This window comes from Gossypium raimondii, chromosome 12 (genome assembly GCF_025698545.1).
Source record: "Gossypium raimondii isolate GPD5lz chromosome 12, ASM2569854v1, whole genome shotgun sequence".
Taxonomy (NCBI): domain Eukaryota; kingdom Viridiplantae; phylum Streptophyta; class Magnoliopsida; order Malvales; family Malvaceae; genus Gossypium; species Gossypium raimondii.
This window is the reverse complement of record NC_068576.1, coordinates 40,544,642-40,571,739: the sequence shown is the minus strand read 5'-3', so window position 1 is coordinate 40,571,739 and position 27,098 is coordinate 40,544,642. Positions and strand designations below refer to the sequence as shown.

Genomic DNA, 27,098 nt, shown 5'->3' with positions numbered 1-27,098 from the left:
TTTGGTTACAAGGTATGGTTAAAACCTTGGGATTGATTCAGGAGCATATTAACGTGTATTGTGATAGTCAAAGTGCTATTCATTTAGCAAAGAATCAAGTCTATCATGCACGTAAAAAGCATATCGACGTACGTCTCCATTTTGTGCGGAAAATTATTGATGAGGGGAAAATTCACCTTCAGAAGATTAAGACTGCAGATAATCCCGCAGATATGATGACCAAGGTGGTAACAACAATCAAGTTCAAACATTGTTTGAACTTGATCAATATTCTGCATGTTTGACAGTTGAAGAATGCACTATCAAGTGTTGTTGACAAAGGCAGAGAGAATTGTGTGAAGATAAGATTATTCGAATCAAATCTTCAAGGTGGAGATTATTGGAAATCATCCATATTTATGGAAAGTCAAATATATGGGTATCAAATATTGGAAAGTCAAAGATATGAGTATCGAGATATTGGCATAAGAAATCTGAAATATTTGCAATATTTGGTCCCTAATTGTAAAGTGACTTTGCAAGTTGATCCCTGAACCTCAACTATAAATAGGCATAACCATATCTCATTCTGTATCTCATATTTGCCATTCTCTACTTAAGGCATTGTTCTCTCTTTCTCTCTCTTTGTAAATTCTCACTTGTATTTTGGAGTGAAATATATTTGGTAGTGCCCGAGGACGTAGGCAAAATTTACTGAACCTCGTTAAATTCTTGTGTTCTTTATTGTATTATTCTGCATGAAATGTGAGTGTGATTAGAGTGATTTATTGTGCTATTAAATTACGATTGAGGAATATCCTGGCTAAGAAAGACTTGGTACTTAAGCGATCCTTGTGATCCACCTCTCTTTCCTGGGAATTGAACTTAGTGTGATTTTTTAGTACAATAATTTTACTCTTTTTTATTTATTGCTTTGTCTTTTGCTTTGGTGATTTTAGGGGGGATTCACTGATAACGAAATAGTGAGGCTCGATTTTGCAATGGTTTGTTTTAGCAGGCCTAAGCTCAGCTTTTAGGAAACAGCTTATGTTTTTCTATAATTTAATTATAATAAATATCCAGTTGATTTTATTCAAAATAAAATAAAATAAAATAAAATAAAGGGGTTTTTAATTTAATTGGTTGTAAGGAAAAAAGGAAAGAAAAAGAAGTTTTGCTCTACCATAAAATATAGTGATACTCCACCCAAATCTTGTACAAATTTGTTCTCTCCAACCTCAATCAATACTTGAAGATATCAAGAACAAAAATAATCGAAGCTAGAGTATAAAATTCAAATGTGGAGATGGAATTCAAAAGTAAAAACATGCCATGGAGAACCCAAAAATATAGAAGATTAATTATGATTATTTAATAATATTTTTTATTTCATCTGCCTAAAGGGGATTTTTTGAGGACACCTTCAATATTTTATAGTGATGCTAAGTGATTTCTTTTGGGATTTCAATGTTTTCACAATTGCTTTTAAATTTTGGATTTTTTATCAAGATGATTTTGTTTGAATTTTTTAGGGGTTTTTTTTCCAATAAAGACATTGATTTCCTAAAGGTAATTAAGTCTCGGTTTCGATTTTGATAGTGAATTTATATAGTCTTTTAGGAAAAAATTGTGATTATTTAGGTTTTGTCTTCTTTTTTTTTGAAGATTTTAAACAAGATGGGTTTCTTTGAAAAAATTAAGATGAGTTTCGTTTTAATCGGGAGTGGAAATGATGTTAAAAATCCGTCAAACTCTATTTTTATTTAAAATATATATATGATGATATATTTTTTATATGTTTTAATTAATATTAATTACGGTAAGGATGGCCTAATCGAGAAAAGACACATGGAAATATAAATCAACATCATAATTCCAACTCAGCAACATTAACGAAAAAATAAACAAAGTTAGTGATAGAACTAATTTTCAAATACAAAAAGTATAGGGATTCAATATTTCAAAATTAAAGTGTAAGAATTAAATTTACATTTCAAAAAGTATAGGACCTTGAGCCTATTTAAACCTTTAAAAAAATTAAAGGTGTAAAATAAATTATTCCATTGATAATTTCTTAAATTTACTTTTTTTTTTGAAAAATATGTAATATTTTATTTCTAAATACTATCTTGGTTTCTGAGATTAAATATTTACATAAGTTAAAAGAATTTGTTTTAAGCAAGGGGTTTTTGAATATTGTTTCAAAATTTTGTTAAGTGTTTTGTGTGGTAACACTTGAGATCCGGATCTGGCAAATTGATAGATGTGCCTTCCGCTTAGAATTGAAAGTGACCCGCTTTTTGTTTTCACCAATTAATACATCAATAACACCCCTAACTAGTTGTTTTCCCTTATCATCTCGTCGATTCCCAGAAGGTTTGGATTTTTTATTATTTACTTTGTTCAACTGATAGATGTCCTAAGCCACATATTGTTTCAACTAGCCAACTAATCAAAAGTGGATATGGATCCTCAAGGGAGTGATAGGTATCACTACCAGGTTGTGCTGGAGAGAGTCATGGAGAAAGCTCTGTGCTTGACGACATCCGAAGCCCTAAGGATATTCATGTGGTTGTTGTAGTAGGCAATATGCTCTTTTGGGTCCCCTACCCTGTTGTAAGACAACTTAAGGAATTTAAATGAAGTTGAGACGTTGAAGGTTAAGACCGTTGGAGCTAGAGGCTTATAAGCATAACTCCACGAAGCTTCGTCAGACTTGGAACCCTTGAATTCTTGTATCAACTCCAACTTGAAAGTTGTTATTTGCTCATCAATAGAAACTGGTTTGTCATATGCTCCCTGATCTTAACAGTGAACAGGTCAAACCTCTTCCATAATCTCATCATTATTATTCTCCTTCTAGTTTCTATGAATAATAGATTGGGTAGAACCTTCCAAGTGAAGAGGAGAAGGCAAGTGGGTTTCCTTGGTAGCATCTTTGGCTGCATGCAACTCTGGGATCAATTGCTCATTACGAGCATTCTGCAAGTTTAGTAGGCATTGGCACTCATGTTGCTCCTAGAACTGACGTTGCTGAGCCAGGAGTTGTTTTTCCATGAGATGCATCTTCTCCTTCATCTCAATGACCTGATGATGGAAGCTAGAGGCTTGCTACTGCTAGGAAGTTTAATCTGCAAGGATGGCAATGACAGTCAATTGAGATGGAGGGGTTGTGAAGCAAGCAAAGGCTTGTTGCAAATGGTGAGCAAACTACTCTTTGAGGTCTTAGGAGGAGGTTTCGAAGGGTGGTTGAGTGCCTATGGCAGTAGTAGGGTTGAATAGAAATGTGGGGAAAGAAACGTTTAAGAAGGCCATGAGTTTGGTGAAAGCCTCAAAAGGTTGGTTTAAATGAAGCCTGGTGTTAGCAGGGTTGGTGACATCGGATTAGAAGGATTGGAGGTGTAACATCGTCGGATTAGGGTTACAAAGTATTACCGAACAATCGAAATAACATTAACACCATAACATTTAATAAATTAATCTCAATCGAACAAAGGGATACACGGTCGTGTCCCAGCCCATGTCTCCACTCGTATAACTCACTGAGTTGGGTCACACGGTCGTTCGCAAGCTGTGTGCCAAACCGTGTAACTCTCTGACTTACGACACACGGTCGTGTCGCAGGCCTTGTGCTAGGCCGTGTAACTTACTAACTTAATACACTAAGAATTTACAAATGACACACAGCCGTGTCGCCATACCGTATGCGTCATATGGTCGTGTGACAGCCTGTGTCTCAGGCCGTGTGATCCAAAACGTTGACCCTAAATTCAAGCCATTTCAAGGCCAAACCATACCTAACCAACCATTCCATTTGTGCACACATTCAAGAGATTTAAACATCATTCAAGTACACCTAAACATGCCATTTCAAACATCATATTTCATCTAACCAATATGTCATTCAAAGGCACCACATTTATACCAAAACATCATTAGCCAAAACAAATCAATATTGTCATATTCAAAGCACAAAACCTAGCTCCTTAATTACCAAATAACATCACATATAATCATTTGCATATCATGACAAACATACCAACAAAGATCATATATTTCAAGTACCTAAAAATGGCCAAAATGACCTAACTTGACTAGGCATTAAAAGCCCATCAAACCAAACATAAACTTCAAAAGCATATACATACCAAATCAACCACTAACACATTCATGAACTACCATTACAAAAGGTCCTATACATGCCATATATAACCTTGGCCAAATTACTCAAAAACTACTGAAATGGTTATTGGATAGTGTGATAGGTCTTCGACGAACTTCTAACCGATCGAGCTTCTGATTATCTATAAAACAAAAGAAAGTAACTACGTAAGCAATTAGTGCTTAGTAAGCTCGTATAAACTCAAACATAACTTACCATTTCTTTAACACAAACTATAGAATAAGCATAATGTCATTACCAAAACCATAAGCTTAGTAAAAGCCTATACAAACACCATCAAACTCACTAGTAGGCTCATCCATGATACAAATGAATTCAATCATATAATAAGTAAATTTCATATACACATCAACCTTTTCATAAGATCATGAACCATTTCATTTGTATACTTACCATGCCATTTCCTTTACTTACCCGTTGAACCATCTAGAATTACATCGGATACTCGGGAATGCTCACACATAGTGTGCCTTCCATATAACTGTAACATTTCCTTTTCAATAGTGCTCATACGAGTTGTGAAATGGGTCTGCTCACACGAGCTGTGGGTCAGAATGTTAGCTACATGATGCTGCTCACACAAGCTGTGGGTCGGTAGGACACTCAAGACCAGCACCCGAAACACGAAATCCCTAATGACATGTCATTCGTATCTTAAGAATTCTTAAGGTTCAAACGGGATTCGTTATATGTCATTTACTCAAACATCGATACATATGCAATTTCAAGTCCATTTATATGAACACAACATAGCAAATAATCAATTTAGTTGCCATTAATACGATCATAATTCATACGAACTTACCTCGATAACTATGGTCATAGAAGTAGAGTTGCAAACTAATTTGAAGCTTTGGCCTTTCCTCAATTTAAGTCTGGTTGTTGTTTATCTTGATCTAAATAGATAATTTCATTCAACTAAGTACTTCAAGTATTCAATTCAATCCATAATTCATATTTATACAAAATTATGAAATTACCCCTAACGTTTTAACTTTTTACAATTTAGTCCTTAAGCTCATAATTTGAAAATTAACCATTTTAATCCTTCATACAAGATAGCTGAATTTCTTAGGGATAGCTGAATTTCTTAGGGACTCTTATAAACCCACTTAAATCATCATTTTTAATTTTACCATGAAATTTTACTATTTTGACAAATTAATCCCTAAATACAATTTCACCAAAAATCACTTAACAAAACATGTTTGTTTAACAACTAAAGTTAATAATCTATCAACTAACATCAAAACCTATTAAAAAGCAACCATGAAAAGTCCCTCAACCTTTAACACGTTTGCAAATTAACCCCCAGGCTAGCTAGACTAAGCTAAAACGAACTCAAAAACATAAAAATCATTAAAAACGAGACAATTTTAAATACCATGCATGAAGGAATTCAAAACTGAATCTCCCTCCACTTCAGTGGAAATTTTGATTCCAAAAATAAGAAAAGAAAGAAGATGATAGCTTGTTTAATATTTTGTTTACTTAATATTTTAACCTAATTATCAAATTACCAAATTAACCTTTTAAAACTATTAAAATTTCATTAAAACCTATCCATGCACATCCACTAGCATACAATTTGGTATATTTACCAACTACATCCTTCCATTTACCTTTCCATAGCCATTTAACCTTTTTAACTAATAGATACCAACTTTTACAACCTTTATGATTTAGTCCTTTTTACCTAATTAATCATTTAAACTTCAAAATTTCTTAACAAAATTTTAATACGACCTTAAAATAATCCCTTAGACATTAAATAAATATTAAAATAATAATTCACTCGTCGAAATTATGGTCCCGAAACCATAATTTCTGACACCACTGAAATTGAGTTGTTATAGGAGGTTGAAAGTAGTATTATTTTAAAGGAAAGTCATTGTAAGTCCATGCTCACCGCACCAATTGTTGATACAATGTACAACAAAAAAGGAGTGTGAGGAGAAGTAGGTGGTGATGCTAAGGAAGTCGGTTCAACTAAAAAGATGGAGAGTTGAAAAAGAACAAAAGGATAAGCTGATTGTTAGAAGAGAAGATAATTGCTCAAAGTAACTTTAAGGGCTCAAAGGGTCAATCTCTTCTTTTATCGTTAGAAGGGTATTTATAGGAGAGGTCCTCTTGTCCACTAGTGTGATGTGGAAAGTTGTTATGAAGGAGGTTATCGTCGTGCAATACGTGAAGGACGTGCATCATAACGCCCATTCTGTTATGCCTTTGATCATTATGAGGTTGTTATTTTCATGGGGCTAGATCTTTCGTCTCGCAATCCATGCGGCCTTAGGCGATCCGTTCGCTCCAAACTCGCCTAAGTCAGCCTTTACTCCCAAAAGTGAGGATTCCTTTAGGATTCCTCTAAGGCACCAATTTGTATAGCGGAAGCGATTGTCCCAAAAGAAGCTACAAAGAACAACAGAAAGCCAAAGAAAAAATGCACACAAAGTGTTTGAGTAAATGCTCAAAGAATTCTATTACTCTTAAGAATTCAACATACAATGGATGATTACAAATGAGGGGGAGGCTCTCTATTTATAGTTGAGCTCCCCCAAAACCAACGTTCAAGATACATTTACATCGACGGACGAGATTAACCATATCCCTTAATTTTAGGGATTTACAAGATATGTCATATCAAATCTAATCTAATCTTTACAAGATCTGATTCCTTCAATCTTCTAAGATTAGTTACCAAATTAGCCTAAGTTGCCATATCTTCATTATCGAGCCAACCAGGCTTCAATCTGATAAGCTTCTCCAACAGTTCTTTAAATCGAGCCAATTCTCATGGGCTAAATGTTCCCCATCTAATGGATAGACCTCCATCGGGCGTATCTTGTGCCATGGTCATGGGCTTTGCACTTTGGCCCGTGACATTATGCCCAAGTAGTTTCTTATTACCTTAAGGATGTGTTTACACTTGAGGAGCGTTCACACTCAAAAAGTGGATGCTTGTCTCATCTTAGAAGAACGGGAAGGTCCATCAAGCAGGTAGTCATGAACACAGAAGATTGGTACTTCTCTGGTCAAGACGGGTGGTCAAGTAGGGCGCTTTCTCAGGTGAAGTCAAAGAGAAGGTCAATGTCGTCTATCTTACTGACACGTGTATAGGTTGGAAAGAAGTATAACAATATTAAACGTGTGGTTCAAAACAACTATATTTAGCATAATTTATAACCTATATTGTTCAAAAAAAGGCCTTAAATAAGCTATTAAAAAACAATTCTTATATTTAGTACAATTCAATCATTTTTAACCAATAATTAGATATGTTAAACTGATTTTTAAATAATTTCATAACTACATCTGGTAAAAAATAATGCTTAATACTTGGACTGAGAGGGTGGGGTTACCGAAATTGAGACTAGATATTGGATAGAGAGGAACTGGAAAGTAGAAATAAGACAAGTACCAAGAACGACGAATATGATTGTTGATGCGATGACTAAATGGGTTAGACGTTGTGCGACTAGACTTCATGTTTTTGATAATCCGCCCCAAATGGGGCCATATGTTATGGCGCGTGACAAAGGGTAAAGAAATTGATTAATCTCTAAACCTCAACTTTCTATAATACAACTAAAATAAACATTGAAAAAATAATTACCAAAACTACATATATTAAAACAAATTTATGCATTACGAGAATTAAGAGAATAATGATGAATATACGAAAAAAATGGTATAATTTCTTTTCTAAAATAAATCATACACGTTGATTTATTTACAATAATATAAATTGATTAATTTTAGAAAAATTATTTTAAATTTTAAAAATTATTTATTTTTTAAAACAAATCACAATACAATTCCTTTTTAAAAGAAATAGCAAATCATATTTTCACAATAATATGTATGTTTTTATTTTTCATATTAAAATTGTAATAAGGTTCTAATTTCTAAATAATATTATATTATCCTCATGTCAATTTATCATTTTTAAAAATTATTTTGAACAATTTTATTATAGGTTCTAATTTAATTTTCTCTCGTCGAGGCGATACTTATAGCCCCTCTCGAACCCATAAATAGAATAATAATACGCTTCAGCGCACTCGAACCCACATATGCCAATCGAGCTAAGACTCAATCCAGTGGCAGAGCCAAGGGGGCTGGCAGTGTAACACCCCTTACCCGTATTCAAATCCAGAATAGGGTATGAGGCATTACTAGAACACTTACACATGTAAACGTATTAAACCGAGTTACAAAATTTCATTCAAATTTAAACTCTTCAAATTTTTAACATGCTTTTATAATTCTTTACAACATATCCTCAAAATATTATATTCATAACAAATAGGGCCTATGCGACCGATACTTACTCATGTAATTCAATGCTTCATTTCCATTTTATTCAATTCACAATCTTTCATGTTCACAATTAAATCAATTTCTCAATCCAATATATATATTTCAATACCACAATAATTCTTTTAATTCAAATCATATCACTAGAAACTTCCATTTAATTCATGTACGTTCAATATCGTTAAGTTCAATACTAATACGTATTCACCATTTAACTCATCGTTTATCGATTATACCATTCATTAACACATTTATAAAATTCATAGTATTACAATGAAAATATCACTTAAGCTTAAATAACAACATCAAATCAACTCATCATCCCTTTTTCGTCATTTTATTCTTCAAGTATGAACTTAGTATTTCATTTCCTTTCCACACCATTTCCTACGAATATCACACAAAACAATAACATATCATTCAACCATAGTCACAATCTAGTACATTTAAACATAATTCTTTTTGGAATTAACCACATGATAAACCATTTCAAGTAAGTTTACATAATTTAAACATTACCACCCTTTCCATGATCACAAGCATATTCTCATCTAGGCACTTACCATTTCAATGCATAACTTGTAAATTTAACGTGGCATAATTCAACCACCACTTGGCCAAAGCTTAAGCATGTACACTACACATGTTAGCCAAATAAACATATAGCGTAAGCATTATAAGTATGGTCGAGTTCAACATTTATTCATGTATCAAACTTACCAACATGAGTTAATCCATAAACCATTCATGGCCTTACTTCATACCAAATCATATACCAAATATACCACACTCACATACTATGAAACTTTATTTTCCCATATGAGCTTAAATCATGATCAATAATACGCAAATGTAAGCATCATTTCTATTTTAACGTTTATCGATTATAATCGAGCATATAACCAATTATACACAAATCATTCATATATATAATTAATTTTCCCCCTCCTCCTCTCCATTCCACATCCTTTATGTATAAAACATGCTTAAATAGCATTATACATAATTTCACTATTCACTTATATTTAAATTCAAAGCTGTCTATTTGAGTCAGAGTCACTAAATCATTTTTATCCAAAGCTACAGAGCTTCAAATTAAGATCCGTTAATTTTTCCAGAAACTAGACTCATATATCTTGTTACCATAAAATTTTCAGAATTTTTTACTTGGCCAATTAGTATATTTTATTCTTTAAAGTTTACCCTGTTACGCAGTCTGATAGTTCTGACCACTCTTCACTAAAAATGAATTATCTAATTGTACAGAATTCAAATGGTGTTATCGTTTGTTTCTCTTGCAAATAGACTCATTAATGATTCTAAGAATATAAATTATAACTCATAATTATTTTTTTATAATTTTTAACAATTTTCCAAATTTAAAATAGGGGATTCTGAAATCAATCCGCCCCTGTCTCACTAAAATTCAAATATCTCAAAATATATAACTCTTTTGCTTGCTCCGTTTCTTTTATGTAAAAATAGACTCACTAATATTTCATTTCATATCTTATTCACTCTCTAATTATATTTCCACCATTTTTTGTGATTTTTCAAATTCACATGATTGTTGTTGTCTAAAACTATTTTGTTGCTAATTCTACTTTTTCATAATTTCACTTTTTCACTTTCAATCACTATTCAATTCAAAATTCACTTTGCCATTTTCAAGTCAATATTCAATTCAATTCCACACATCCCTCATTCACATAGCACTATAACCATTTATTTTATAACACAATACAAGACTTCATCACTTCAGTCAATCTTTCGCAACTTATCACGTTCCAATCACATACTCATATCTCATTGAACATGTCTGTATAACAACAAATATTTGGGGTTTTTCACACAGTACTACCCATGTTACTTTTATCATTCGATACACGTAGTAGCCTTCACATAGTACTACACACGTGACCAAAGCTTTTCGATACACATAGTAGCCTTCACTTAGTACTACACATGTGACCATCATTTATCGATTCACGTAGTAGCCTTCACACAGTACTACACACGTGACCAAAGTACACATTGTAGCCTTCACTTAGTACTACACATGTGACCATCATTTATCGATTCACGTAGTAGCCTTCACACAGTACTACACACGTGACCAAAGCTTCTCGGTACACATTGTAGCCTTCACTTAGTACTACACATGTGACCATCATTTATCGATTCACGTAGTAGCCTTCACACAGTACTACACACGTGTTCATTGATACCTTATTCAAATCTTTACCATTCCAACAATTCCACAAAGATTCTTACTTTCCAATAATTTACAATTTCTCCATAGCACATTATAATATCAATCTTTCCACTCAACTCCATAACCAATTTAATAATTCGATTTAAATCACTTCAACCATTACTTGCAGTTGGTATATCCATAAACCAAGCTGATTTTAAACAAATCAACTATCAATTTCAAATTTCTAACTTTAATATAACTATTTCATATCCAACCCTTTCGCATATATTGTCACGAAATATAACAAAAATAATTATAAAAATGTATTAATTACATACAACTTACCTCGATACAAAATGTAAAGATTTTGGAATTTAATCCCCAATCTTCTCTTTTCCTCGATTAATGTTGACTTCTCGTCTTTCTTGATAATCGAGCTTGGAAGCTTGAAAACCCTAACCATGGCTTCTCCCATGCTAATGTCGGCCATGAGATTGAAGATGATGATTTTTGGCATATTTTGTCTTTTTAATACTTTTTAATTACCAAATTACCAAAATGCCCCTAACTTAAAAATTTCTTATTTCACTTATCTCATGTCCATTTTTGTCCACAATTTAACCAATGGTCTAATTACCATTTAAGGACCTCCAATTTAAAATTTCATAACAATTGGACACTTCTAACATGTAGAACTCAACTTTTGCACTTTTTACAATTTAGTCCTTTTGGCTAAATTGAGTGTCCAAACGTCGAAATTTTCGAACGAAATTTTCACAAAATTTTTCCGTGAAATTGTAGACCATAAAAATATAATAATTATATTTTTCCTCGTCGAATTTGTGGTCCCGAAACCACCGTTCCGACTAGGCCTAAAATCGGGCTGTTATAGGCAGGGCCCCGCCCCACCTTAAAATGGAAAATTTTACATTTATGCCCTTTATAATTTATAAATTTTTAAATTAGTAATGATAAAATTTCATTTTAGCCCCCAAAAATGATAAATTTTTGATTTAATCATTTAAAAATTATAAAGATATAGACTATTAAAATGGTGAAATTGCATTTTTACTATCGTACAATATACAATTTAATTCCGTCCCAAAAATTTTTTGACTCTATCACTGACTCAATCGATAATAATTTTAATTGTTAAATATAATAATCATGTGCATCACATGAATAAAAACACTAGTTTAATATAATTGAATGTAATATTATATGGTAAAGAAATAGGAAAATTTAGTAAGTATGAGCATGAGGAAAATGTTAAATTTATATAATATTGTTAACAAAAATTCTTTTACTTGTAAGCATTATATCAAAAGTTATTTAGAGTTTAAATTTATATAAAATATTAATAAAAATTTTATTTAATCAATATAAATAAAAGAAAAGTGTCTTTTTATATTATAGAATCTTAAACTCACGCATCCACATGTGCACTCATTTAAATTATCACATAAACAAGACCTAAAGATCAATATTACGACCTTAGGAATTTGATGAACACTCCCTTGACCAATAGATCAAATGTTGGATTCAAAGGAAGGTGTTATTTGACACATGTCCAAGGTTTTTTTTTTTTTCATTATAGGTATAAATGGTTAAATTTTAATTTTGATCTCTTTATTTTATTTATATTACTAAATAGTCAAAATTTAATTTTAGTCCCTATACTACGATCGAATTTAAGATTTAATCTTCGTACTTTATTTTTACATAATTTTGTACCTCAATGTTTATAATTTCATTAATTATTTATACAAAGAAAAGTCTCAAGCAATTTTGTCATCACACATGTCCTTTTCTTCTTTTTCTTTTCCCTATAAAATAAGGGTAAAATTTTAGTATTAATCTCTCTACTTTACTATACTATTTTTTTATTTTAATAAACATTTAATAAATAAATAAATTAAAAATTGAACCCACCGAAAGTGAGGAAAAAGTTCTAGTTATTATAATAATTAAGGATATAAAATATATAAATGATTTTAAATAAATTTTATTATTAATTTTATATTGAAAGTATTGAAATTTTTATTTATGAGTACTTTTTACAATAAAAAATATTAAGTTTCCACATTTAAAACTTTAACTATTTTATTTTTATTCATTGTTACAAACAAATGGTTGAACCTCAATAACTTTAATTATATGTGTAAGTTTTCCAACATTTAGAATATCATTTAGGTTTTTTACTTGATTTTTTTTTATTTATAAAACCACACTTCAATATCTTCTTAAGAATTATTTGTAATGATTGAGATTCTATTTTCCAACTTTATTTTCAGAATAAAAATTATGGGTTCATATATATTAATATTATATTTGCTGTTACATGTATTTTATTACTTGAATTTGATTTTCTCTGTATTTTAGATTTAAATATTAATTAACATATCCCCGGACTAAAACTAGTATATAATTAAATTACTAAAGACAGATCAATTGGATGAACCCCAACACCTTTTATTATTTTTCTTTTAAAGTACCTCTACCTCTATTTCTTATAAAAATAATTATTTAATTTAAAAAATTTATACTCTTGTTATAATAAAAGGATCTGCCTGCCTTGAGAAAAGAAAGTGAAAATACCTTATACATATTTTTATTATAGAGATCGAATCAAATTAATTTATTTATTATTAAATGAATCAATTTAATCCATATTCTATTAAAACTGATTTTCAACCTAATTAATATTTATTATTCCAAAATACCATTTACCATTTAACAAAATTATATTCTAAAACTTTTTATGATTTCGAAAATAAAATATTTTATTTAAAGTTGAATGTAAATAAAATAATAACTTTCATTTATTTTTAAATAATAAATGTTAATTTTCTTCTAATTTAATTATTTTAAATTACACATTTAATTTAATTCAATCTCTATAATAAAACACTTCACATATGTACATTTACCCAAAAACAAAAACCAGCTTATTGGTCCCTCTACATCTTTTATCTTTTTGGTACAATGTTTTAAGCATAAAAACTAGTACTCAATTTTTAGTAGATAGATATTTGCAAAATAATTAGGTAATAACACGAATACTTATTTAAAACTTCGCGGACATAATAATGATGATGATGATGATATACATATTTTAAACTTTGGGTATGTATGCACTTTGATTTAGAATAACAAAACTCGTTCCTATGTGGGACATTTTTTTGCATCCAACACTTAACATAGCAATAATAATTCCTTACCTACAACATGCAGCGAACAGCAACACATCAAACATATTATAACATATATTTTGTTCAAGTATCCCTTGTGCTGTTCCTCCTGCCCCACCACTTCTTTTTCACCCTGTCAAGTGCACCTTCTTCATTTCCAAGTTTATTTAACACCACTTTTGTTTCTCGTAGCCTTACTGCATAATCCTTCTTCCATGTTTCAAACATCTGCTTCAATCTTCTAAGTTCACGATCCGGATTCAGGCTTGCTTCGCCCTGCCCTGATTTCACTTCCACTAAGAACTTGGCATCATCACCGAAAACTTGACTCCTCTGCTCGAACTCCTCTGCCAGCCGACTTATAACACTCAAACCTGCACTCATTGGTCTCAACCCGTTGCTCTCCGGACCCTTATGGTTGCTTCCAGTATCCCAGCAATATTCTCTTTCATCACTTGTATTAACTGATGCATCTGAATTTCTCTCCGACTCGTCAACTGCTAGGCTTTTCTTTGCTATCGAGAGACTGGATTGTAGGGACCTCATTTGTTTCTGCCATACTTCTTCCATGGACTTCATTTTTACCTCATACTCAGACCAACGGCTTTCGTATTGTTGGAGCTGTTGATGGAGGATATCATTTTCCTCTTCCTTCTCCCTCAGAGCAGCCTCGGCTTTGAGAACTCGGCGCTGTACTTCAGAGAGAAATGATGACTTGACCAGCACCTCATCTGATTCATTTTCCTACATCAAAATCTATTATTACTTAAGGTGCCAAGTGCAAATACCACCAGTAAGAAGAATACTAAAAAATTAGTCTTTATAACAGTCAAAAGAAAGATTCAAAAACCAAAAAGCGATCACAGAACACACTGACCCCCAAACAGTTTCAGGAACAGTTTTTTATGTTCTTTTGCAATACAAACATATTTTCCAAGCAGTGTGACTATCGAACAAGTCTATATTGAACTAAGAAAAGTTGAGAAAAATGCAAGGAGACCAAAGAAGACAGGAGGATCTGCGAGAGTCAAGGCCAATTTTCAAAAGTGTTGGTGTTTAATATAATAATATCCCCAAGCTTCAGTAAATAAAATATGGAGAACCATCTTCAAAAAAAATATATGGATCAAAGATGCATTGTTACAAAAGAAAATTTAGCATCATTCCCCAGATAAAGTAAGGTATTTGATAAATCTTAGTAATAATGAATCACATGAAAACTCAAAACAAAGTAAAATTTGAGTTGAACACAATAAGTTGGTCAATGTACCTTAGAGCCCCCAGGTTTGACTAGTCCTATATCTTGAGAGCATCTTCTGACCAACCAGCCACGAATAACTACAGCATAGAGACGACATAATAGTGAAATTTTAAGTGACATGATTTTCAAACACGGACTTAATAGAAGAAAATGTCCAACTTAAACCTGCGTTGGCATATATCTTTCTAGTCTGGGCAGCCAAAACCTAATTTATCAAAATTCTCTTATGGAGGGCCATCAATTTCATACATATTAAATGCTTGCCAGCTATCCTTTTTAAATTTCCTGGAAATTACATAAGAAATGCACTTGGATGTATTTGAAAACCTTTAACATAAACTAATGGTTAAAACAGAGAAACATCTCTATCCTCAAACTGGCCATACCATGGCAGCCAGGAAACAAAAAGAGGCATTACATTGCTTTGCATGTTTGTACTTCAAATTCAAGGTGAGAAAATAACCTGATTGTATCACAATTGATGCATCGTTAATTTTCTTGAATGTTTTCTTCGCATTCCTGCCTGTAATCCACTTTTGTATAACAACAGCAGCTCTATGTCTCTGCAGTAAGACTGCAAATTCTTGCCTGGCTTTCTCTCCTCTGACAACTGTAGTGAGAGAAATAAAAAAATCACGTCTTGACAGTTTCTTATTTTGTATAATATAACTTAAAAGCAATAAAAATCAGAAAATGTGAATACATGACTGCAAGGTAGCAATCCCTCTTTGAAGCTCCTTGAAGTGGCGCCGAGCTTGATGCCCTCTGAAGCAGCTTTGAACACGTAAAATGCCATGAAGAGTATGATTCCTTGTATCCTCGAGAATCCCAATCTGCATCGATTATTAATCTTATATCAGTTCATCTTATCAAGAAAACACAATAAAACATACTGCGGGATATTTTACAATTGTGACAATCAAGAGATAGAACCTCAGTCTGCTCAGAATGTCCTTGTTTATATCAATCAAACTCAAGGTTATGAAGTAGATAGACATTCTTAAGCATTTCTATTTTGAGTTACAAGCATTGACATCAATGTTTTCAAAATTCACCTGGCTTTCAAATCTTCTGAGGCAAAGAGTTACAGCACCAAGGTATTGGGATTGAGTTTGACTCGAGTCAAATAACAATATCAGCATTATAAAGAGAATGTATTTATCTATTTAAGAAATCCATATTATTTTGTTCTATTTTTGTATAGACAATGCCAAAATGAAAGTATGCTTACAATAATCTTCTTTTACATAAATAGTTTCAACAAAGGACTCATGCCAAAGGGTAACTACTTAAACTTTTTAGTGCATAATCACAGTCAAGGACTATTTTCACCATATGCATTCTATTTAACCGGCTCAGCATTACTCAGCAGCCAAGGGAATCTAAAGCCACAAAGCCCACTCCCCCTTTTCCTAAAAAGAGCCCCATAAAAGAGGGGGAGCAAAAAGTGGGTAAACCACACAAGATGAACCAATCATGATCCTTTTACTGACCTGCCCAGTACGGAAAAACAATTTTGTGTAGCCAACTTGGTACATCTCTGGCAAAATGTTGAACTGATGAAGAATAGCAACTGAAACGCTAAGTGGATCTTGGGAGGCAACATTTTCCAATAGAAGAAAACCATACCTGAGGAAAGGTACAAAACAAACATTAACAGCTAAAAACCCAAAGAAAAAGTGAAAATGAATCAATCCTGAACAGTTATGGACAAACTCTTAAAAGTCAAAACGAGAAGAAAGAAAAGAGAAGGTAAATGCATCTCACTTCAACAAATATTAAATAATTTCCTCTTCGTTACCTTCTTGCAAACTTTTGGTGAGACATTCTGCTGGGAAAGCCAGACCGTGATATACGAACCACCTCTAGGACTCCACAACATCTCAGTTGCTGCAAAACAAGTCCTTGCTCATATGATCCAGGAGACTGTAAGTTATTGGGCTTTATACACCGTATGAAATGTGGAGTAGTGCTCTCTAGACGTTGCATTAGTTGGAAGAGTTGACTCTGCGTTATAGGGGGAAAAAAGTAACTATGATATCCAAAAGAGTACCATTCAAAAAGTAGCAGAGTTTATATTAACACTATGATTTCCATTCTAAGGACAGAAATCTAGTCTCTTTCATACTCCTTCAACCATATTCCATATTCACAAAAAGGCTGAACTACTTTTACAAGAAAGCCAAGCACATAAAAAAGTTGAATCAATAATTCAACGGAGACTATATTAAGTTCACAGAAAATAATATCAAAGGACACGGCATGAGAAATAGTGCTAACCTACTAGGATGGCAACCTCCACATGTATTGAATCTTAAGTACTTCACTAATCACTGGGATTGTCCATGGATGCACAATGGTTTCATGGCAAATCAAATCAAACCAAACCAAACCAAACCAACCACTATTGATGATTTTTAATAACATGCATAACTTTCTTCACTCTACACAGCAAGTGGACCTCATACAAATAATTAAACAGTCATCAAAAGCAAAAGAAGATCAGCCAATAAGCAATGAAAATAGTCTTTTCCATGAATCAGAAAAATAAGAGATTTATTTTAATTGAAAAGGTTGTAAATGCTGCACAGTAAAATGTGGTAACGATCTAAATATAGACCGGATCAACCAGATCCAGTTACATTGGAGATGGACCACCCATCCCAATTTGATCAGTAACAAATTCTGCTAAAAGCTAAAGAGTTTCATAAAATGCCAAGAAAAAGTGTTGAATTGATATGCAAATAAGAAAATAAAAAATATCTGTTTCCTTTATTAAATAGAAAGAATGAGAAGATACAAATTTTAACATGTACATACTTGTGCTTGTAATTCCATAGAAGCTTCTTTCACATATTCAAGCTTATTAATTATATGATAGATATACATTCTGAACCAAGGGTGCACTTGAAATTTGGAAAGGAATTAACCTTAAATTTTGTTGCAACACTTAGCTTCTGGGAATCTGCACCACCAGCTTTATGTAAAGGACCAACTACAGTCTTTTCAGATTGGTTAAGCATATTTGATGCAAATATCTGAGGAAGGTGGCACAAACAAAAGGACAGTAGTTGAATTGAATCCAGGTGTAGCAAGTCTCTGTTCTTCTCAAGAAATCCAGTTGTGTCATATGTAACCTGAGTTGGGGACCAGGAAGAAATGTCAAATGGTCACGTAGCAAGAATAAATAAAAACCGCAAGTGACACATCTTTCTTCCACCACCAATATTTATACAAAGAGGAAATGGAGAAGGAGAAACTAGATGCAAGCCCCTTTGAAACACAAAAGGAGGAACACTAGAATTAACAACCAATGAATTAGAAAGGTAAATACCTCTCCTGCAAAATGAGAGACAGTAAAAGCTTTTTCTCGCTCTCCCCTAAAACAAGGATTAGAATTCAGATGCTGCTTGAGCTTGTTGGCAAACGTGATGTCAGTGCCATTTGGAAAAGTGGATTCCTCATCTAACAGAGACAATAATCCCAAAGGTTTCTGCATATAACTTTTAAAAAAGATAAGATTTGAAGAAGCACAGTTCATAAATAGATGCTGCAAAGAATAAAAGATAAAAACAATAGAGGCAAGCATCAAAATTTCAGATCAACTATTGTTGTCATTCCCACAATTTCTACCTTCAACTCAATGAAAAAGATAGGGAAAGAAATATACATGCTTTTCATACTAGAAATGTAGAATGTACAATATGTTTATGTACATTCTTTGCTTTAGTACCATGTAATATGATAATTAGCATATCATGTGTACGACACAAGCAACTTTTGTTGAACCAAATAACAGGAGTGCAGGAAACATACCATGAAAGCTACTTTTTCATTTCAAAATTATAAGTTAACTTTTTCCCTTTTTATACAACCAAACTGAAGAGGTTATGAGACATGAAGAATAGCAAGATCAAAATGACACCAAAGCAGGCATGCTTTTGCGGGACCCTCAAGTAACAACATTTGCTTGAAAGTATGTTTCCTACACCAAGCACATACATGGAAAGCATACCGTTAAGCTGAAGCATTAAAAAAGAACTCCTTACCTTTTCAAAAAGATTAAGACAATCTTGGTTGTCATCAAAATCAACCTTTGCCCAGTCAATGCCATCTTGGATGTATTCCTAAAAGGGAGAAAAAGGATCAAAAATCATTGTAAAATTCACAGGTCTTCTTAGGATTAATTCAAATTACTTCTCAACCAACACTAACTGACCAAAGAAAAAGCAAATCAATGTATTATTATCTTTTATAAAAAGATTAATTCAAGAGTTAAAACTTTTCTTGAGCAAGGTTATCTTTCAGCATTCGTCATTAGTTCATGATGGAGAAAGTTTTTACATGCCCTCACTTCAACTGCATAACTTCAATCATCAATAATTATCTTGAATACTCAATGATTCATCACTACGCTAACTCTCCCAGCCAAAGAAAGTGAATAGATATTTTCCATTATAGATATCTATCAAGTTTCAGTCAGATTCTATAAATGCCATGACAATTCAAATCAATCAAACTCTTAATCCAATCATATGAAGCAGAAAGAAGGTACCTCCTGCTCCAACTTGAATAAATGACGATTAAAGTGCTGCTGCAATCTCTCATTTGCATAATTAATGCAGAACTGCTCAAAACTATTCCTCTGTATAAACATATGATGTTGAATGAATAACACAAGAAAATGTCAAATGTGAATTAGGGCCACACACACAGGGAGGGAGGGATAACAAAAAAAAATGTCAAATGTGAATTTGGACACACAGGGAGCCACACACACACAAGTGCGGCATAAGCGAAACATACACCAAACGATTCAAAGCCATAAATATCAAGAATGCTGATAGATCTGCCAGTTCGCCTCTTGCCAACAGCAAGTGATTTGTTAATTTGTTCTACCAGCCACTCAAACAAACATGCATAAATTGATTTTGCCAACGCATCTCTTGTGTCGATCGCCTGAAAAATGAAAAGAGTATATTTATTATGTCAGAAAGTCTTAAAATGAGAATATCAAGAAAAATGCTTCCAACAGTAACAGGTTAGACTATAGGAGTCGTCAGAGTAAGCAGTTTAGAGATTTAGTGAAGCTGAAGTGTCATGCATGAAACACACAGCAAAACGTAATAATAAGATAATTTAACTCATCCTGTTTGAACAAAAGAGAGTAAAACCTTGCAATTATAAATCCCATTTTCATTTAGATAAGCATAGACAACGCTGCAGCAGTCACATGAACCCAAAGATGTTGTATCATCAAATCTTCAGTCATGTGAACCCAAAATTGTTATATCATCAAATACTTTCATATTTAGTTCTCTAATTTGATTATTCAAAACGTGGCAGAGCAGTCATATACATATTTCCATAATCATGGAATCTTAAAGATTTCCTCCAGGTTAAGAGGAGAGATACGGATATCAGGTAGCATAAAACTAGAACAATGTTGAGATCAAAGCAACTCAAGCCTTCTTCCAACCAGCTTCAGTAAACGGGCAAACCTTCAAACATGACGTGGGAAAGCCATGAGGGAGAAAAATAAGTCCCAGGAATGTTAACCAAAGTTTCCACATAGAAAAAATTTTATCAAAAGAAACCATCTTTTACATGCTCTACCTTAAACCTAGATACCACACTTACACTTTTAAAGACCAACTAGACAGTACAATATTTGTGCAATGAAGGATTCTTACCTGTGATAGTGTTAGTTTTTGGATAATATTATCATGACCAACTCTCATTTTGCGAGTAGATAAAGCCAGATTCAGGTCCACAGTTTCACAGCCAATCAACTGAGCAACATTGATTAGACCTGAAGTAATAGTATAGTCTTCAGAGATCAGATAAGCTCAAGCAAAGCAGCAGAAGTAAAATAGTAAGAAGACCCTTTTCAAGCAAAACAAGTTACATATCATGCCAAGGAAGAAATTTAAGAAGGCATATCAGCAGCATTAAAAAGAAAGAAGAGTGCAACTGCCTAATACAAAGGAAAATAAATAAAAACTAAAAAACAAGAAGACCTAGTATAATGGAATCTTGGCTCTGGCACAAAGTATTCTCACCCATAAAAAATCTGCCAGTAAAATCACTAAAACAACAAACGGGTCTAACAAACAAACTAGCCTTTAATACCATTTTCTAGGCATCCAACCTAAAATTAATTGGCAATAAGTATAGATATATAACTTAAGTGTAAGGCCACAGAAAATTCTAAACTTAACCGATGGGGGAATGTTATGTGCACAATTGCAAAAGGTATGGGACTTGGAAGTATGGGATTCCTAGTGGAGTTTAATGGACTTAGGCTCTCCAACCTCTATAGCTGGCTTTTGGGGTGTGGTTCTCCAAGTCAATATCAGTTGGTATCAAAGCCAGTCATCATCTCTCTCTGTTGCAATCGTGCAACATGGGTGGTGATGTCAGTATTGCAGTGTTTGCCCAGGGCTAGATTAAGCTAACACAAACCCAGCCCGCATGGGCATTGGGACTGCAGAGCGTGGTGGACATTATGTGCACAATTGTAAGGTATGGGACGTGGACCTCACATAGAAAGTATGGGATTTCCTAGTGGGGTTTATATGGACCTAGGCTCTCCAACCTCAAAAGCTAGCTTTTGGGGTATGGTTCTCCAAAGATTCATATCAGGGTAGGACCACTTAATGGTGTTTAATTTGAATTTATCTTGAGCCTCCATTTCACTTTTTCCCTTTCCAAGAAGAGGAATTTGAAGGGGAAGGATACGGGAAAAGCTATATGGAAGAGTTTTCTAACATCTATGAAGGGTCACAAGGTATAAAACAACAATAATAGAACAGAAAAGCATGAGGGTAATCCTATTAGTAAGAATCTTTTCAAAGTGGTTTTTGGAAATTTCTCACTTTCATCTGCCACAGCTTCAACATGGTTTTCATTATCAATCATGTTGAATGAGATATTTCCCAGCCATAGTACTGCAGCAAGCATTGCAAAGACACTCTCTTGGTCTTCTTCACTAACATGGACAATATCCAAAGCTTCCTGAAATTAGACCATAAAACAGTATATACCATTTACTTTCTCATTTTAAATCATGTATTGTGGCAAATGACTATGAATGGAAGAGATATAATTAATGAGAAACAAGCAAGTACCTTAACAATGTGAAATTGTTCAGCATCATCCACCCAACTAATAGCATAGCAATTACTCTGATTTAAATATTTATACTCATTCACATCCTTCAAATTTAGCTTCTCTGTAGGCCCAAAATGAATGAACAAAGGCAAAAGGCATAATTGAATATTGCAAAAAGTTTAACACTATTCTTTAGAATAACATAATTAGGAGATTATTCCAAGAAATTAACAGCATAAAAGGGAAGGAAACAGAGTAAGCTATTCATCTCATGGATACTTTTCTACTACCATATTTGGGAGAGTCAAACTCAAAATATGTATTGAGGCATTCATTGTGGAAAACATTTGCTATTGATAGAAAAAATAATACTCTTAAGCTCAAAGATGAGAAGAATATGCAACCTAGCAAAAAAGACCACATTTGTATCCCTAGATGTTATTGAAACAAAGCATATTAGACCAAAGAGAAAATATACCTCGAAGAGTACGAGGAGCACCAGCACAAAGCTGATAAAAAATATGGTAAGACCTTTCTCCCTCCGCACATTGGACCACTCTAGACTGTTCATATAATAGATTAAATTATCAACTCATACATAGTAAAATAGAAGACCAAATGGCACAAAACAATGAAAAAAGGTGTTACAAGAACTACCTTCTCTAGTAAAACTGCCCATTTGGAGGAGAAAACATATTCAAACTTGATGTTAGTTACAAATTTTAAGAAGGAAAATTAAATATGCTCAAAGAAATGAATTTCAATACAGGACATCAGTAGCAAAAATGAGCTTACAAGTTTGAATCTTGGCCCCGGATATTTTTCCAGTTTCACTAAAATGGATTTCAATCAACTTTCCCTGAGAAATATACACCCAAATTATTCTTCTTAGAATGCCATCTCATCAAGGAAAAACTTTTTGAGAGGCAGGAGACTTACAAAGCGGCTTGAGTTGTCATTTCTTAATGTTTTTGCATTACCAAATGCTTCTAAGATAGGATTGGTCTTCAATATTTCATACTCTATTCCACTACCACCACCAAGAGCTGCCAAATATTGCATTGCTATCTTTGCTGTCTCAGTTTTCCCTGCTCCACTCTCACCACTAGAAAATGAAAATAGCAGAACAACCATTACACACATAGACACATGGGATGAAAACAAAACCAGCAGTTATAAATGCCCAAGATGCGCTTCATTGATTATAATCAGATATTTCATGATACAAATTATTACAAATGTAATATGAAGTGTTGAATTTTAAGACTACATTCCACACCACTTATTTTCCGAACTGCATCAAAGCAGCACCACCACAACTACTCAAAAGTCAACGTATGGATGCTAGTCAGAGAATAAAATATTACACATCCACAGAAAACCAATGATGTTCGAACCAGACCAGCCGGACGGACTGGGAACCAGCCAGGGTACCGGTCTAGAAAGGGGCTTTGAACCAGTTGACCCGGGAACCAGATTTTTATTTTTTATTTTTTGAATTTTTAATAATTTTTAATTGGACCGGTTGAACCGGTCAGACCCGTTGGACCAGCGAACCAGTGGTCTGACCGGTTCGACCACTGGTCCAGTTATAAAAAACATGCAGAGAAGTGTTTACTCAAAGATAAATAGGACTACTGAAAGTAGGAGAAATAAAGAGAATCTCTTAGAAAACTTACTAAAGAAGAAAAAGAGGAACCACCCAAAATTAAGATGGAATTGGTTAAATGAAACTGTAAAAAAAAATACTTTACTAATTTAGGAACAACCTTAGACATCCTACAAATAGGCACAAAGTTAGAGGTCATCCTTCAAAAACTCTACCCCCCTCCCCCCTTTTCATCTTCATTGTTGTGCATCCTAACTCAATAAAAGTAGAATCCATGTAAAATTACACTCAGAGAAGGAAAGTGAACAAATAGCAACCTTATGATGATAGACTGATTTACTTCATCTGCAGAAAAGAAAAAAAAGAAACATATTACAACCGCAAATTATTATAATATCAAAATTAATAAAAATAAAAACCAATATAACAACTTCAAGAAATTGAAAGTACCTTGTGTCATTTCTCGGATAGCTGTGTCTGCAATTGCATAGACATGTGGGCTCTCAATGGATTTATTCTTGTATGCTTCAATGTAGTTATTTCCATATAAAGGAACCTTTTTAAAAGGATTGATAGCAACCAAAACTGGTCCTGCCTTCGTCTAAAATGAATATGATTATAACAATAACAGCATTAGTGAACACCAAACTACAGTGCTGGTTCAAAATTAATAGAAATAAGTATAAGCTCTTACATATATCATATCTCGATTGTATCTATATTGGAGATCAAACAAGACTGATGGCTCGTTTAAATAACTAAGTTGCATGAGATCATCCACGCCATCAAGGATATCAGGATTTGCAGGTATCAAACTATCAGAATTTACCTTTAAAACCTACAATTGGAATGCAAGTAAATGAATCAAATGTCTACTTAATGCAAGAACTTATACTTCAAGATTTCTTATATTCCTTACTTTCCCATCAGGAAGAGAAATAACAGACTCTCTTCCTGCAGTTTTCACTATCCTTGCCAGCTCCCAATTCCCATTTGGAAGTTGAAACCAAGACAGAACCTTCTGAAATATCAAGATTACGTAATTCAGTAGTTGAACAAGAGGTTTACCATTAACATGACAAAGACTAGATCCTTCCAAAGCCTTAAACAGCTAACCTATTATCAAACCAAGAGCAACAAATTACCTTTTTTGTAGTGTAGGAAGTTATGTCACTCCACCTGTGCTCAATGTTAGATTTTGACACTGAAGGCAATGGTGCAGCTGCAGAGACCAAGTCCTCATCACCCACAGAAGGCCTGTCCTCAACGACCAAAGTGTTCCCACTATATGGTGAATCCTCATGTGCCTGATCAGCATCAGCAACACCATTTTCAACTCTCCCAACAACCTTTGCCCCCGAATCACCATTTTCAGGGGAGCTCAAGCTGGCTATGCCATTATTTCCAGAATTTACATCAGCAAATCTGATGGGATTGGGAGTCGGAGGACCCATGAACCTAAAATCAACCGGCAAAGATTTAGTAAACCGGTGGGAAGGAGGAACCCCAGTTTTCTTAGACATTTTCTCCTAAGTGTTTCACAATCATCAACCCTGAGATTTGAGCTTTAAGAGGATGTAATCATATAAAAGGGTGAGATCAAAAGGTACACTTTGTTTCAGATTTCACCAAAAGTTTCATCCAACTTTAACAAAAGACCCCACTTGAAGACTTATCCAGGCAATGCAAATGGCGGGGACCATTATTTAAGGTACAGACCCCAGTGCTCTTCAATCCTCGGTCGCCATTAACAAGCTCAAAGCATAAAGGTGGTTAACGGTTTACTATCACAGCTAGAATTTACTATACGTTACACGACAGCTTCCTATAAACCTTGAGCAATTTCAAATCACCAATCTAATATTAACTTAAGAATTTCTTTAAAATCTTAAATCAAACCTTCAAGCTTCATTTAATTTCATATTTTTTTCTTCATAAACGGACCTACCATTTGGCTACTTAAAAATAATAATGTGAATAATAAGGAAATAAATAATTAAAACTACTCATAGTAGCAGCAAAGAATTGTCATAAATTCGAAACTTTTCATCAATTTCTCAGTTTTCTCAGGAAACAGACAAGCATTGGCATGAGAATATATGTATAATATATATATGTATATATATGCCAAATCTAAGCCGAACCAAGCAAGCAATAAAATAGCAAATAAGAAAGAGAAAAAGAAAGTAGAAATATCAACATTCTTCACTTACCTCAAGAAAATTTTGTTAAAAAATTAACTACTTCGAAGCCTCAATGGATCTCAAAACCCTAGAAAAAGGTACGAGATTCCAAATAATTAAGTTACTAGGGAAGAAGCAGATGAAAATGCGGGCAAAAGCTAAGTATTCTCTTTTTAAGTTAAAGCCATAAAAGGAAGCTCAATGTATATACTCTTATCTATCAAAAGGGTAGAATGATGGTGTATCGTGTTTGGTTTCTAAGAAAGTACAGAGGGAAAGAGAAAATCAAATAGAAAAATCAAATGTGTCAGGAGAAGGATGCAGCTTTTTGCTTGTCTATCTCTTTTTTTCCCCTCTGATTTAAAGATTAAAATAAAATAATATCCTTTGGAATTATGGAATTTTTCTCTGTTTTCTTAAATTTAATTTACGTTTCCCTTAAAATTTTGAATTTTGGAGGTTTTTAATTCCACCGTATAAGTTATAAGCTGAAAAGACGATTTTGCCACTTTTATTTCCGAAATATTGGCGGCAGACAGTTTCAATTTCTCTGTTTTTTCCCCCTAATTGTTTCCATCTTCATGTCGACGACCATTGGCAAGACATGGTCCCAACTATTGAGAAGTTTTACGTGTTATCTATCATTAATTTTTTTAATTTATCCTAACTATTCGTTAATGATTCATAGGTCCCAAGGGAGCAAACAACAAGAGATACAATGGGATGTGCCAGGACGTTGGTCATAATAGGAGACAATTTGATCATACCCACCCAAATAACAATGTTGTAGAGAACAAACTCCTCCTTAAACAATCAAACCATGGGAATGAAGATAAAAGGGATTCAAGTCAAATCACTTTACTAAATGAAAGCTAACCTTTTTCTATTGAGAAGCAACATTAATAATGAATCACACCGACTTTTTTTACTAAAACAAAATGTTAGGTCTAAAAATACTAAAAAAGGGTAAATTTGTAATTTCAATATTTCTACAAACGGTTCCAAATGCTAAGAAAATGAAAGAAAAGCTTGGACACTTCAGTTTATAGTCGTTCAGTCCCAATT

The 27,098-nt window shown here is 33.3% G+C and overlaps 1 protein-coding gene across 3 annotated transcripts; it reads right to left on the bottom strand.

Annotated features, from left to right (window-relative positions):
* Positions 1-13,719: 13,719 nt before the first annotated feature.
* Positions 13,720-26,391, bottom strand: LOC105764132 (myosin-1). Of its 3 annotated transcripts, XM_012582619.2 has the most exons (24): positions 26,064-26,391; positions 24,996-25,308; positions 24,770-24,871; positions 24,545-24,688; positions 24,301-24,451; positions 24,168-24,195; positions 23,181-23,346; positions 23,037-23,100; positions 22,899-22,912; positions 22,720-22,804; positions 22,259-22,362; positions 22,007-22,145; positions 20,822-20,940; positions 19,935-20,087; positions 19,684-19,773; positions 19,178-19,255; positions 18,463-18,621; positions 18,059-18,265; positions 16,930-17,135; positions 16,622-16,757; positions 15,832-15,961; positions 15,592-15,738; positions 15,138-15,205; positions 13,720-14,611 (listed from the first exon to the last, which is right to left on the bottom strand). In XM_012582619.2, exons 2-24 carry the CDS (start codon positions 25,302-25,304, stop codon positions 13,952-13,954), a joined length of 3,459 nt encoding a protein of 1,152 aa, XP_012438073.1. In that variant the 5' UTR covers positions 25,305-25,308; positions 26,064-26,391; the 3' UTR covers positions 13,720-13,951. The 3 variants fall into 3 exon arrangements, with proteins under 3 accessions (XP_012438073.1, XP_012438072.1, XP_052481307.1); XM_012582618.2 differs by lacking the exon at positions 26,064-26,391 and having other exon boundaries at positions 24,996-25,467; XM_052625347.1 differs by lacking the exons at positions 15,138-15,205; positions 26,064-26,391 and having other exon boundaries at positions 14,468-14,611; positions 24,996-25,490.
* Between the last annotated feature and the right edge of the window lie 707 nt (positions 26,392-27,098).